Source organism: Mustela nivalis (assembly GCF_964662115.1).
Source record: "Mustela nivalis genome assembly, chromosome: 15".
Taxonomy (NCBI): Eukaryota; Metazoa; Chordata; class Mammalia; order Carnivora; family Mustelidae; genus Mustela; species Mustela nivalis.
The window spans coordinates 32387805-32403716 of NC_139034.1; the positions used below are offsets into that span (position 1 = coordinate 32387805).

A 15912-nucleotide genomic window follows, 5' to 3' on the forward strand; every position below is an offset into this window, starting at 1 on the left:
CTGTGAGGCATGACTCTGATCACACAAATAGAACCCTCACAACCCATTCTGGATCACTACATGGCCTAGTTAGGAATAAGTGTGTTTGCCAGGAATAATCCTCCAGCACATTTCACAGACAGCGACCAGGGTGGCTGTATCCACAGTTGGAGCCAGAACAAAATTTGGGATCCTGCCTAAGCATCTTTGAGATACTTTTCACCAATAGGCAACCGCAAACTTTTATGAGGTAATTCTTTGGGATCAGCAATTACATTTGCCTCAATTAGTTCTGTTTCTCTTATTTTAATTTTTTATTTCTCTTTTCTAAACATTTATGCCTTTAGAGAAAGAAACAAAGAGCACATGCCTGAGTGGAGGGGTGGGGAGCCAGAGGAAGAAGGAGAGAAGCAAAGACCCTGCTGAGCATGGAGCGACACTCAGGCCAATCCCATGACCCTGAATTCATGACCTGATCTGAAATCAACCGGACCAACTGAGCTACCCAAGTGCCCCTATGCTTTTCTGTTACGGGGTAACATTGTATTTTAAATCCTTCTGTTGTACATTGTATGTTAGACTTCAGTGGAAATAAAAATTTTTAAGTATGTTATTCTCTTGGCCCCAGGACACCATATTCTCTGATTTCTCTCCTCCCTTATCACCCCCAACCTTGTGTCACCCCCAACCTTGTGTGCAGGTTCTTCCTCATCTCCCTTACCTCTGAATGTTGAGGTATCTCTGGATTCAGTCCTTGGACTGCTTCTTACTCTTAGACAGGATGAAATTTCTTAAGTATCTCATAACTTTCAATACGATCTATATACTCACAATATCCTAACTTACATATGCAGCCTGGACCTCCCCATTCTCCTCCTTACATTCAACCATGTTATAAGACATAGTTATTTGTTACATCTCCAGGTTAACGTACCCAAAACTGATCTGACATCTATCCAAAACTTGTACTTTTAAAGCCTTCCCCACCCCAGTTAAGCATAACACCATCTTCCCAGGTGCTCAGATCTAAAACCTGAGTCATCTTTGACACTTGTTTTTCTTACATGTCACATCCTGTCCTTCCACTTCCCACTTTCAGAAGTTCCTTTACCCCTCCCACCACTGCCCCATGACCCCATGTTTCTCTTGTATATTTTAACATTTTCAATGACATTGCTCTTAAGGTCACCACCAAACCCATGTTGCTAAACCCAATGGACTCATATATGCTTTCATCTTAATAAACATCTCAATGGTAGTAGGCCTCTTAGCCTTTATCTTAAAAACATTTTCTTCTGTTGTTCTAGGACACCAGACTCTTCAAGTTATCTTACCATTTCTCAAAGGAATTTTTTGCTGAATCTTCTAGTTCTTTCAAACCTTTAAAATCTACCCTTTCTCTTTAAGTCAAGATCATTCCAGCAATTATTTCCTGCTTCTATTGCACTGTCCATTTCTCCCTTTCTTCTGGTTCATTCCCATGATCACAAACCATGTTATAATTTATCCTTTTTTCAAAAATTCCTCTTTGCCTCTTCTCCTATCAGTTACAACTCCATTTAGGTTTTCCAAGAAAAATCCTCAAAGTAACTGTCTATACGGTCTATACTTAACACGTCTTTTTTTTTTTTTTTTTAATCTATGCTATTGGGCTCTTACTTCAACTGCTGCAAACAGTTCTAATCAAGCCAAAAGCTTCCATTATGACAAACACGGTGGTCATTTCTTATTTCTCATACTGAGCTCAGGAGTAGTGTTTTACTACTGAGTACACTCCCCCACTTCACTGTCTTTCTCTACCTTACTTCTGGGTTGTCACTCTGTCCCTCCTTACTCACTGGCTGCTCCTTCTCATTCTGCTTGGGTAGTTCCCTTTAGATTTCTCCAACCTCAAAATTCTGAAGTAATCCAAAGCCGATTCCTCAAACCTCTTTTCCTTTCTCTATTTCCATTCACCTCCCCTCCCAGATGATCTCACCCAGTTTCACACTTTATATACTATCCGCATGCCATTGATCACCAAGTTTATACCTCCTCCCTATACCCCTGTACTCCTACTTGCTATCACCAACTACTTAAGTACATGAATTAAAGCAGGAACCTTATCTTTAATGCTATGCTCAGCACTACAACAGTATAGTGCTCAAAGGTTATCCGTTGTTATTTTCATGAGTATTGTTCAATAACCCTATGAGAAAAATTAAAGTTAGTAGCTAATTCCAAGTAGTTGCTTCTTTTACACAAGTCAATGGTGTAAGAGAAGGCAATTTAAGGCCTTGTTTTCAAACAATGTGGTTTGTTCTAAACTGGAGAATTGGAACATCCAAAGGGAGGAATGGATTATTTATCATTCAGGAAATCTTTTGTGAAAATTTGTTCTCATTCCTAGACTATTAATAAGATTTGGACAGCATAAATCTCAGGGACATATTCTAAAAAGAACATAGAATTAATGAATTCTATGCAGCCATTTCAAAATAAAATCAGATCTAGTCCATTGAGCAGAGGTAAAGTTGGCATGGTCTTGAAAAAAAACCTAAAAAGAATGGATCAAGGATCTAGTCCATGTTTCTTTGAACAAGAGAAAATAAATGATTTCCCAAATATCCAGGCCATGTAACAGTTTTTCAGGCTACAATCCATAGAAAGTTTATACACAGCAAGTAAGTAAGTAAGTCTCACAAACATACTGTTGAGCAAAAGAAGCCAGAACCAAAATGAATATATACTACATGCTTCCATTTAAATCAAGGTTAGAATAACATGAGAGGACTTTCACACGTGATGGTAATGGTGGCTATCTTGACTTGGGAGATGGTTACACAGACATATAGTTGTCAAAGCTCGAACTATATACTTAATATATTGACACTTTAAATTGGGTTACATTTTACATTCATCAAACAAAGGGTCCTGAAATCAGTGTTCTGGGGCATAGATGGGGAGTGAGCAAGGTAAGATCAACAAATTTTTTCACTGCACCATCTCTTGCTGCATTTAAGAGGTTAACATACACTCCAGATCTCTAAGAGAAGGCTATAGGATGCATTATGTTCCGGGCTTACTTGCTCAAAGAATCGCCCTCACACATATACTAACATCTGTAAGGCACTGATGTTTCAGAACCCACTAACTTCAAACTGGAAAAAAGTTAAGGGCTACAAATACTGCCACAGCTATTTAAAAAAAAAAAAAAAAAAAAAAAACCTGATTTAAGCAATCCTCTTTTAGGGAATACTTCCCATAATAAACTGGTTGCAAAACATTATCCCTAAAGAAAGTACAATTATGTACTTAAGAAAACATGTCCCAAATAAGTTTATTTTGGGGTTGTTGACCTTAAATTCTTTTTTTTTTTAAGATTGATTTATTTGACAGAGAGAGATCATAAGTAGGCGAGGTGGGGGGGGGGGGGGGGTAGCAGGCTCCCTGCTGAGCAGAGAGCCCGATGCGGGACTCGATCCCAGGACCCTGAGATCATGACCTGAGGTGAAGGCAGAGGCTTAACCCACTGAGCCACTCAGGCACCCCGACCTTAAATTCTTTATGGAAGTAGTTAGACTGTAAAGCCAGTTGTCTCTTGCAGAACTTTTAGTTTATGAGAAGAAAGTATTCATCAACATATAATTTTTTTGTTTTGTTTAAAGACATTAAACTCGGGCACCTGGGTGGCTCACTGCCTTCAGCTCAGGTCATGATCTCAGGGTCCTGGGATCGAGTCCCGCATCGGGCTCTCTGCTCAGCAGAAAGCCTGCTTCTCTCTCTCTCTCTCTCTCTCTCTCTCTCTCTCTCTCTGCCTGCCTCTCTGTCTACTTGTAATCTTTCTCTGTCAAATAAATAAATAAAATCTTTAAAAAAAAAAAAAAAAAGACATTAAACTCATCCAGAATGGCACTGAAGCATTAAAACACATGTTTAGGGGCACTTGGGTGGCTTAGTGGGTTAAACCTCTGCCTTGGGCTCAGGTCATGATCTCAGGTTCCTAGGATCGAGCCCCACATCGGATTTTCTGCTCAGCTTCCTCCCCCACCCCCCGCCTGCCTCTGTCAAATAAATTAATTGATTAAATTAAATAAATAAAATAAAATAAAATCTTAAAAAAAAAAAACCCACATGTTTAAAAATATTGGCCTTAGGTTCCCCAGGTAGCCAACTGTGAGACAGACTTGTGTGTGGGAGATTGACTGCTGAGAGCTCCAGATGGATACCTGCAGGGGAACAATGGAGGCAGGACTAGGCATGGGGAGGAGGTTAACAGTGATGCAATCTCAACAAAGGCCTGGACAGACCCCATGGAGACTCTGGGACCAGGATGGCCCTTCCACCTCATCTAGCCTCAAGGCAGGGAAACCAGACTTTTGTATCCTCACAAGAAACCAGTTGTATTCTGGCTGCCCTAGAGGAGAGACATGGCTATGGTGAGGTGGTCTCTTTGGCTGAGGGTAGTTTTCAGACCAAGAATCGGCTGAGAGCCACCAGCTTTCAACATTTCCAGCAACAGGGAGAATGAGTGCCTCCATCCCAAAGAGGTTGCTGAGCTGCACACCAATGTTCACTTTAGCAGCCAACATACAGCCCTCTTTGAAATTCAAGAGTGTCTGACCTCCAAGAAACCATTCCCACCAAATCTAACTCCCATGCTGTTAACAGAGTAGCCAAGGGTCTGATTTTTTCACACATTCCTTTGCCCTGGACTAGTATTCATGGAACTGCAAATAATCTCCAATGGCTATGAACAAAATTATTTCACAATAGAAACCACATACCAAGGAATTCATTGATGAGCTTTGCCATGATTGGAAACCTGGCTGCGCCTGAAGACATCAAACCTGAAAACATCAAGTTTCTCCAAGAAAAGCACAGCAACCCATAAAACAAAATTAAAAAGGCCTTAATTTTCTAACAGAATTTTTAATCATATTTCCCTTTGCCCTCTTTAATAAAATTTAGCATCCCACTGCACACAGTAATGAAAAAGGAAGTAGAATTCTTTGTTTCTCCCTGATTAAGCTTTTTAATACAGGCTGCCAACTCACTTCTTCTTTCAAAATGCATTTACTGAGGACCTTCCATCAGGAGATACCATGCTTGGTCTTGTAGGTAAGAGATGACTAAGAAGTTCGCCATCTAATAAAGACAGACATATAAATTATCAGTCCTATGTTTCATTCAACAAACAGACCTAAGCACTATATGTATGACCATTAACAAGACAAATGTAGTCTTTGCCTACATGCAAGGTGAGACATGGATGAAGAGAAAGCTTCTTAAAATACCATGCTCGTTGCCCAGACTAGGGAAGAGAGCCATGGAAATCTTGACAACTGTAAACCAATGATTAGCCTTTACAGAGCACTCAAGTTTGTACATGCCTGGTGCATTTTAACTCTCAATCAATCCTCTCATATAGGTATTATCTTCCCCTATTTACAGATAAGGAAATTAAGGCACAGAAGTTATGCAGCTTAGTCCAGGTCACCCAGGGGTTGAGTGGCAGGAGTGAATTCAAGGACTTACCTTCAGAACTGAGCCTTGAAAACTGAGTAGGAATTTGCCAGATGGATACTAAGAGGGGGTGGTGAGAGCATTCCAGACACAGGGAACTTCAAGTACAAACACTTTAAAATTATCAACCTGCAAGTTTGTCTCCATGTAGGCTGCTTATAGAAGAAAACAGGAGTCTAGGCCTGGGAAGCGGGAGCAGTGGGGGACAAAGATGGAAGTTGTGTCCCACCAGGGAAAGGCTAAAGAAATGGAAGCACAAATTGGTGGGAGTGAGGTCAATTGTTTCAACAACATCAAATAGGATTAATAAAATGACTAACATTAAGAACATCCTCTAAGCATGTTGGTTTAAGTATTTACATGCTAGACCCCATTTTAGTTTCAACGCCACCTTGAAGGAGGTACAACTATGATCCCATTTAAAGTGAGAATACAGAGTCTTAAAGAGGACGTCTAGATTGTCCAGGGTTCTACTGTTGGACTTGATCGAGCTGGGATTCAATACTAAGGAGCTGTAACCTAGAGCCTGGGCTCTCAGGTGCCCGCTCAAACTGCACAGCAATCATACTCTCCTCCTCCAAGGCATGGCATCAAGGGCAAGTTCCCACAAGGGAGAGCCTCCAGCCCAGAAGACAGGTAAAATGCAGGCTCGAGGATGAGAAGTCTGTGTACACACAAGTGGCCCTGGAGACTACAATCAGGCAGGGAGAATGAAGAGTCTTGGCTAACAGCCAGCTGTCTGAAGAGACGCTGATTCTGGTGACCAAGAGAATGGGTGGAGATACGCACCAAGAAACCGGTAGGGGGATGAGAAAAAGACGCAGAGGTCAAGGTCCTCTAGGGCACAGATGAAGGTCTCAGTAGGCAGCTGGATATTTAGGTCAAGAGCAGAGAAATCACCTGCTAAGGAGGTACTAATTTGTCCAAGGACATGTTGAAGGCACACAAGTAACAGAATTTGTCTAGAGAGAATGTGAAGATAAGAACAGAAACCTAGAAAACCACCACTCTTCAGGATACGAATCCTTTTTTTCATCTGTAAAAATAATGCTATCTAGTGTATATACATATATACACCTTGTGTACTTGCCACATAGCTTCGGTCTTTAGAATTGAGAAGGGTTGTTTTGTTTTGTTTTGTTTTTAAACAAAGAAGGCAGGAGGTCTTTAAAATGATCTCTGAAAAACCCCTCTTCCGTATGTGAGGTTTTGAATTACTTCTAGGTAAGTTTATTTCTGGGGAAAATAAGTTAGTTGAATGGTGCATGCTACTGATAAATAAAAATACTACTGATAGTTTGAGTATCTCCAGGAGGAGCTTGGCTGCCCTGAGCCCAAGTCGCTGACGTCAGCAACTGCACTTCAGACAGCACTGTGGGCTCTGGGGGGGAAGAACAGCAGGCTTACAGTGCTCCCGGGATATGCCATTTTCTAGCCTTATTAACGTGCTCCCCCACCCTAAGAACCTCACAGCACAGCTTACCTGCCTTAGCCATCTGCATAAAAGGCAATTCCTGACGTAAGAGAACTTCCCTATGTTAACATGTGGCCAAAAGAGAAAGAGAGAGAGAGAGAGAGAAACAAGGGGGAGAAAAAAAAAAAAAAAAAAAAAAAAAAAAAAAAAAAAAACCAGCCTGTTTGGTCCGCCCTCCTGGGCTGTTGCTACCTTGCAGTTTATGACATACAGATAGAGGGAGGTCTGGTGTGAAGTGAACGAGGCAGCCGGAGAGCCGGTCCATTCCCGGGGAAACCACGCGTCCCCTGGCACAGGCAGCTCTCCCTACTTTCCGGAGGGATTTCTTTTGTGTGACTTGGAGAGGGGCTCATGAATGATTGCTAAACGTGTGCCTCGCTCAGGCGAGCCGCGCAGGGAGGGAGTGACCCAGCCGAGTGCGGGCAGAGCCGACGAACGCAGACCGCGCAGTGCTGGAATTGGCTCCACTCTTGCAGTTTTTGAAGTCAGCAGAACAGAAATCAAATTACTCTCCTGTTAAGCCGGTTGAGGCTCAAGAAGAAGGGACTCTACACTGGCTTAATTACCGTGGGAGATGCAGCAAGTCCCAGAACAGCAAAGTATGTCTAACGTGTGGACCCTGAAGACAAATGTAAGTTCTCACGCTGCTGTCTTTTATTTCTGTGTTAATTTTCTTTCTGCCTTGAAATCACGCTTGGCCAAAATGTTATCATTTCAATGAGAATTTCTGGTGTGAAAAGTTGTCTGCTAATCTTTGCTTAAGAGTTTTCTTTTCTTTTCTTTTCTTTTTTAACTAAGCATAATGCAAACGGAAATTCCTGAAGGCAGCTGTGGCCATTCAGCCTAGAGACAGAGAACTATAGCCCCAAGTACATCCAATTACTATGGGATTAACACAGGATGTGTTTTTAATTGCCTTTATGAATGTAGAATGCATACCGCCCCACTGTTTTGGATTGCATGCTGTTTTAATATTGCTGTGGCTAAACTAGTGGGATCAACAAAACCCACAAAATGAGACAGAGCTCAATGAGATTCCTGGTAATTACAAAACTTTTCTTTCCTGGCCAGGATCGCATTTTTCTCCCCGAATGCTCCAAACTCTGCAACCTCTGTTAAAAAGTTCATCCTGCTTTTCTGACCTTGCTTTGAAGGGGGAAAAAAAAAGAATGAAACCAAACAAGACTCCACGAACCCCGGGAAGGAAGGAGATACAAAAAGCCACTGCAGTTCAGCTCCCATTGTAATCATGAGAGAAAAAAGGCGACCCAAGGAGCCCAGCATGTACGCCGGCTTCAGTGTGACAGAGCGTGGGGACATTAAGATGTATGGCGAGCTGAGGCTCTAACTTGGTAGCTTTTCTTTACTTCATCTGCTACAAATTCCAGCTTAGAAATGGATATTCTTTTTGAGGAAAATGCTTCCTTGAGCCCAACAACAAACTCCTTAATGCAATCAAATGAGGACCCAAGGCTCTACATCAATGACTTTAACTCCGCAGAAGCTAACACTTCAGATGCATTTAACTGGACAGTGGACTCGGAAAATCGAACCAACCTTTCCTGTGAGGGCTGTCTCTCACCACCATGCTTCTCCTTACTTCATCTCCAGGAAAAAAACTGGTCTGCTTTGTTGACAGCTGTAGTGATTATTCTAACCATTGCTGGGAACATACTCGTCATCATGGCAGTGTCCCTAGAGAAAAAGCTGCAGAACGCCACCAACTATTTCCTGATGTCACTTGCCATAGCTGATATGCTGCTGGGTTTCCTTGTCATGCCCGTGTCCATGCTAACCATCCTGTATGGTGAGTGGCCTTAGCCTCCCAGCTGCACCCACACGGGTAACAGAGAGCGTGTGCATGTTAGGAGCAGATGAGTGGAGGCTCAAGGGACAAACTAAACACAAGGGTTTATTTATAGACAGGGGTCTACCATGTTACACTGGTTAAATCTTAAATTGGCTTTCACAGATTAAGAGATCAGACAACCCATTATCCTTGGACAGTTTGTGCTTTGAAACACGTCCATTTTAGGTAGTCACTTTAAATGCCCCCCATACGGTCATAAAGCAGTAATTTAGCTGTCATTCTAAATCCACTGGATTTTCGCTTCTATATTTTCCCAAGTATCCCAGCCTTCAGGACAGAACACAGTTTTAGCTTTGTCACACAGTTTTCAGCACTTCTAATGGAGTGGCAAACCTTCCCAATTACCTTGGAACGTGTGCAGGGAGAACATTTGCGGTACAGTGGGTCTGATGTTAAAATATGCAGCTTCTACCTTAGAATAAATAAATTAACTCCTGTTTCAATTGTTCCCTACCTCCAGAGAAGCTAATTTAGAAGTATGCCTTTAAATTAGACCCTCAACTCTTTAAAAATACATATACATCAGCTCCTCCAGTCTGGTTTGGAAGAGGGTAGAAAACAAATGGGAAGACATTAATCTTGCTTTCTTCAACAGTTTGAAAGAGTCAAACCTCTCAGCAAGTCAGCAAACACTGGTACGGCTTCAGCTGGAAGCAGAATGTGATGTTCTTTTCAAATTATGAGTAATACAGTTGGATTTCTTTTTTGAAGAGTATTTAGACTGCTGACATAGGCACGTAGCAGTCACCTTATGGTCTTTTTAAGAGGAGATTTTCTGTCCAAGTCTTAAGGGCTAAAGTACATATATATTACCCCAGCACAGAAGTGTATGGAGGAGGGAGGAGATGGGCAATGGAGAGCAGGCGCCGGTTTGCACGGGGTCCATACTGCTCTTTGCTAGGACAACCTCCGTTTGACCACTCAAATGTCACACCAGGATGATTTCATCAAATTTGCCTGTCATTTCCCAGACGTGCTGCAGAGGTTCTGGCTCCCTAAGGCCCGACCCCCGCCTGGAAGGCAAACTCCGGGAGTGGTGCATGGCTCCCAGAGGTCCCGTTAGGGCACTAAAACCACTGCCAGAGGGCGGAGGTGACCCCAGTAGCAGATGGGGAGCAGGCACCCACCGGCTGGGTTAAGAAGCTAGGACCTGGCCGCCGCCTCCCACTCGGGGTGCAACGGCGCCCCCTGGCGGCGGCTGCTCCGCGTGCAGCCAATTCCAGCCAGAGTTTCAACTTACTGGGACTGGTCCTCTCTCACCCCTCAGGGTGAGGAAATGCCCCCTCCCTATCCATGCTTCGGAAACCAGACTGTGGCCCGACCTCAGCTGTCTCCTTGCAGAGAGAACTCTCAAGGGCCAACATCAGTTCCGACCAGACAAAGTGTGGCTTCCCTCCAGGCACTGCAAAGGAAGAGGCTCTTGTTTTAGCTCCCGTTTTTTGGCAAGTAGAATGAAAGGCATTAAGTTAGACTTGTATCGTGTACCCTTTACTTCCCCAAATATAGGTGGTGGCGTTTTGGTGGAGTACACTTGCACATGTGGAATCCGTTCAGCTTTGCGGGTCTGGACTACTGACAAGAAAAGGTGATCCTTGGGATTGCCTTTTCCCTTGTATGCAGATGTAATATCATCGCTTACACAGTTATCAAAACTAATTTGGGTTTATATAACCACTGGATCCCCTGTAAAACAAGAACAGGACACTTAGAATATGCATTATGGGCCTCCCGCAATGCTCTTCATATTGGGATCATCGTGACAGCTCTGGAACACTCTGTTTGGGGCCCACCTCCTCCTAGCCTCCTGAGAACCAGAACCTAGAGAAAAAGCTTCTCGGCTGATTCTCAAATGCAGCCAGGGCTGACAACCGCTGCTGCATGCAGCTGTTGCCCAAGTGTTATCCTGGGACCAGGAACACCACCTGGAAACTGGTTAGAAATGGCCGTTCTCCTCCCCAACTGCAGAGTCACAAAATTGACACCTCCAGGTGGGATCCAGCAGTACCATTTCAAGACCCTACCTGGGAGACCCTGAGGCTCACTGAGTTTGAGAACCGCTGCACTGAAACACTCATCAGGTCAAGAACACAATGCTTTTCTGCATATCCCCCCACACATACACCCCAAATTTGAGTTGAACCCCTAAAGTATAATGTAATTATTTTTCATTTTTCCAAAAAATATTCTCAATCTGGACTTTTCATCATTTATTCATTCACACCAATAGCATTTATTGAGAGACCAATTGATGATATCGCTGTGCAAGACTGAGCCATTATAGTTATGGAGACTAAGAGGTGGGCCGAACCTCAGGGAACCCACAGTATGTCAAAGACGTGAACAAGGCCCTTTAATAGAGGAGCTCCAAATCTATCGAGACTTCTAACTCCTTAAAAACAAAGAAAAAAAGGTAGATGCTGTTAGGGGACACAGAGCAAGAGAAACCCTGAAGACAACCCAAGGTTACCACAACACAGTGGCATAGAACTCCAGCCCCAAGAAATTTCTAAACCCTGAGTTCATCAGCTTGTAGGATCTGAACATTGTTCAGTACAATGGTTCTTGGGCTTTTTAAAACACTGAAAATATCTTGTGTTGCCCTTTGCCACCACCTGTGACTTTCCCACCCCACCCCACCCCCAGAATAGCAGCCCTTCTGGCAGGCTGGGTTCCACGCACCGCACAGTGGGAGGCGCAAGACCCCTAATTGATGCTAACCTTTTGCATCCCAGGTTACCGGTGGCCTCTGCCTAGCAAGCTCTGTGCTGTCTGGATTTACCTGGACGTACTCTTCTCCACGGCTTCTATCATGCATCTCTGTGCGATCTCACTAGACCGCTACGTTGCCATCCAGAACCCCATCCATCACAGCCGGTTCAACTCCAGAACCAAGGCGTTTCTGAAAATAATTGCTGTTTGGACCATATCAGTGGGTAAGTGGGTCCGGGATTTCAGGGGCTCATCTGAAATAACCATCCATGCCTTCCAAAGAGACTTGTTCTGTTTTATTGTACGAAAAGCTGATACACGGACTCCATGGGGTTTTTGTTATTGTCCTCTCTAGACCACAATGTCGTTATTTCTCAGATTTGCTTTAGGAAGAAAAAGTATCAACATCACTGGCTGACAACCTAAGTTTGCCCAGTTAAGAACAGACACCTGCAGAGCCAGTTAGAAATAACTGCGCCATAGCCACCTTCAAATGCTTTTGCTCCCCATCTCGCACTTTCTAATTCACTACTCTACCTCTTGAGTTCCCCTGGAGACCTCCACATTTATCATCCCTGCCCCTGTCCATTTAAATGGCAGGCCCCCACGCTGAAGAATACTCAGCTTCCGGAGGCTGGAGAAAGGTACCAGGGGCTGTAACTCTGAGGCAGAAGGTGAGAACAGAGAAAGGTGGCAGGACTAGTTCAAGGGCAAGGCACTTCTGCCTGCCCAGTACCTCTGTAACCCCTCCTCTTTTTCCGGTCACCACACACCGGAAGATTTCAACCCCCTTCAGTTGCACCAGTATTGATCTCTTGTCACAACCAACTCAACAGGCAGGAAAGCCCAGATAATGGGAGCCAAAGGGTCAGCTCACAGGTAGCTAAGTCAGTGGCACCTGTCACCTCAACAGGCTTGGTTTGGAACCAAAAATTCCCTGGGATTTAAGGCGACAAAGCTTTTCAGGCACAGACACTGCACCTGCTTGTGGCCACAGTGGTGTTTGCATCTGCTAACAGGAGGGAGGCTATGGGATTTGATGGCAGGCTCGACACCAAACATTTCAGAGTCTTTGTGATAAAAATCCAAGTTAACAGCAAACGCAATAGGATATTTTGTGTTTTTCCGTTCCTCCAGCTTGCCTTGCTGCTAAAGGGGTCCTCTGCAGAACAGGTAACTCCATTTTAGGGATGAGCAAATGGGGCTTCAACAAGTGAAATGACCTGCACCAGACCCCACAGCTAGGACACAGGACGGTGCCTGTTTCCTGATGGAAATGCTAACAAATTACATTTGCAGGATTTTCATATTTTGAAGGGTCTTATCCAGTTTCCATTTTAAAATTCCTAGTACAGGTTGAGGTGGACAGAAGAGCTCATTATGCTTATTTGATCAGTTAGGGTACCAGTGCCTAGAGAGGCTTTGTGGCTTGCTGTGTCAGCTCTTCAGCCAGTGACAGGTCTAGGACTCTAAACTTCTGGTGCCAAGCCATGCTCTTCCTACTGCATGACAACCTTCTTTAGAAAACCGGGTTTTTTTTGGCAGGGGTCGGGGAGTAGCATGTGGTTTCTGGGCCCATGCAATCTTAGACTCCTTCTATCTGGAACAACAGAATGAAAGACCAGTGGTTCTCAATCCCAGCTACACATAAGAACACATGTGGAGCACTGGGATTTAATTGGTCCATGGTGGGATGACTAAGGAGCAACCAGGGTAAAGGACCACTGAAACACATGCGCTTAGCAAAGGTGGCCGATAATGCAAACAAAGCAAACCATGTTATCACCAGGTTTATTCTAGTGTTCCCCTCGTACACAGTCACACTGGTGAGACAGAGGCTTGGGAGCGTCACCCATCTTCTACCTTCTGGCATACACATACAGTTCAGTAGCACTTGTCCCAAGGAGCTGTTTCTGAGCAAAGACAACCAGCCTGTGGTATTTAAAGTGCCTTACAGAAAACAAACTGCAGAGAAGTTGCACAAGATGACATTGCTCCTATTCCGTTCTCGCTCCAGGAGACAGGCAGGCTGGATGGGTGTGGGGGTGCCAGGAGGGGTCATCACCAATGTGGCCATACTTACAACACAGCTACAATGTATGGAGCACTAAATACACGAAGATGAGTTAAGATAAGTATTTGGAGACTTCCAATAAGGTGATGGTGGAAGGCAAATAAGGAAATAAAAAAGCTCTGTATCATAAATCTGAGATAGAAGGCTGAGGAGATGGCAGTTGGGAAAGGGTTAAAAAAAAAAAATTCTAACCAAGAGCCTGAAGGTGCTCAGCACAAATATCTGAATTTTCTGCTACTGTTTCCACTTGTTTTACATTTAGATACTTAGTCCAGATAGAATTTTGTGTATATAGTCTAATAGATTTCTTCTACCAGTCTTTTTCGCATCTATTTTTTAGCATTTCTTCTACCGGTCTTTTTAGCATCTATTGATATATCAGTACACTGAAGCTGAAAAATGGATATTTTGTTTTCTTGATAGATCTGAACTGCCCTTGCGTTCCTGAAATGCATTTATAAATGAAATTGGCTTTGGAGGACTTTGTTGGTTGGTTTATTATTCTTACAAGGTTTTTTTTTTTTTTCTTTTTAGCTATATTAAATAAATTTGGGATATTACTGTTTTTTTCTCTGTGGTCTTCAAATATTTAAATGGGAATGTTCTTTAAAAGGTTTTATAGAACTTGGTTCTAAAGCTCTGTCATGTTGGAACCTTTCTAAATGTTCTCTTTAATTACAACTCTAAACTCTCTTCAGTAGTTATTTACATTTTCTACCTGGTCTTGGGTTACTAGCTACATAGAAAGTTGAGATTATCCTTTTAAATGGATTCTTGATTATTAAATGCAATTCTTCTTGCTTTAACATCTACTTCATCTGATATGAATATAGCTCTGCCAGTTCCCTTTTGGTTATTTTCTGAATATATCCTATTCCATCTTATTACTGTCACTACTTCCTGATTTAATATTTAAAGTACATTGCCTACAAGCAGCACATAAAATTTTCTTTAATCCAGTCTATCTTTTCATTGGAATATTTAACCCATTTATAACTAATGCAGCCAAGATACATAGTATTTGGGTTTAAAATGACTGTTACTTTTTTCTTTTGTCCCATTTATTCTATATTCTAGTTTCTATCCTTGCCTTCTTATGGCCTGATCAAGAATTCATTGTTCCCCATTATAAGCTTGTTATCCATTCTTTTAAATCCTTATGATTTATTTATTTATTTTAACCTAATAGAGCCTAACAAATTACCATTTCTTAGATAATGGAAAACCTCTGGAATATTTTAACTCCATTTGTCCCTATCTCTCATGTTCTCTTTTCCTATTGTCTCATTTTAAGTATCCTATTAAAAACCATAGGACATAAGTGTTCTCCTATTTCCCACATATTGACCATTTCTGTTGCCATTCATTGCTTCTGTCATTTCCATGATTCTGCCTGTCTTTTCTATGATTCATAGTCCCTACTTCTGAATTTTAGAATGACCATATAGTTTTCTTTCAGCTCGTTATTCTAAACATCTTTATTTAGCCTTCCTTTTAAGCATATTTTTTGCTCAATATACAACTTAAGGTTTCTGGTTTTCCAGTAATTTAGAAGGGGCATTCCAAAGTTCTAGCTTACATAATTTTATTTGATAGTGAGAACTCAGCTGTCAGACTTAGTGTCCCTTAGAAACCACCAGCCCTTGCCACCCCTTGCTACTTTAGTAGGATTCTTTCTTTGTATTTTAGAAATTTAACTATGATGTGCCCAGATACGTCTTTTAGTGTTGGGTTTGTCCTGCATGGTGTTTATATTCATTCTTTAATTTTTTGCCTAGTACTTTTGTTAATTTAGCAACATTTTTGGCCATTATCTTTTCAAGAATTGCTTCTGCTACAACTTTTCTCCCCGACACATTTCTTAGACTCGTTTCCCAGATAATAGATATTTTACCCATGCTTACAACTCAAATAACTTTTCTACATTTTTACATCTTTAAGTCTTTAGTCCATGTAGTTTTACTCCCTTCTCTGGATTATTAAACCTCTCACCAGCTATTTCAAATTTGTTGCTCAACAAATGTATTATAGCCTTAATAGATCACTGTATTTCTAGTTTTAAAATTCCCATTTTATTGTATTTAGTTCTGAAATAATTCTCCATGGTTTCATCGGCTTTCTCAAATGTTAATCACAGATGTCCAGAGAGCTGATTACCTGGGATATTCTGTTTTCTGGGGTCTTTTTCCCTTTGGCTATTAGTATACCTTGTAATTTTTTTTTTAATTGAATACCGGACACTGTGTTAAGGAAAAAAAAAAAAAAAGGAAATAAAATGTTAGTATTCTTGTTCAGAGAGGC

At 42.2% G+C, this 15912-nt stretch overlaps 1 protein-coding gene across 1 annotated transcript in view; it reads left to right on the forward strand.

Annotated features, from left to right (window-relative positions):
* Nucleotides 1-7141: 7141 nt before the first annotated feature.
* Nucleotides 7142-15912, forward strand: part of HTR2A (5-hydroxytryptamine receptor 2A) — a 62027-nt gene continuing 53256 nt past the window's right edge. Inside the window, exons 1-3 of the mRNA XM_082701213.1 lie at nucleotides 7142-7589; nucleotides 8030-8765; nucleotides 11561-11761. Coding sequence (XP_082557339.1) covers nucleotides 8354-8765; nucleotides 11561-11761 — 613 coding nt within the window. The 5' untranslated portion in view covers nucleotides 7142-7589; nucleotides 8030-8353. The remainder of the gene's footprint in view (nucleotides 7590-8029; nucleotides 8766-11560; nucleotides 11762-15912) is intronic.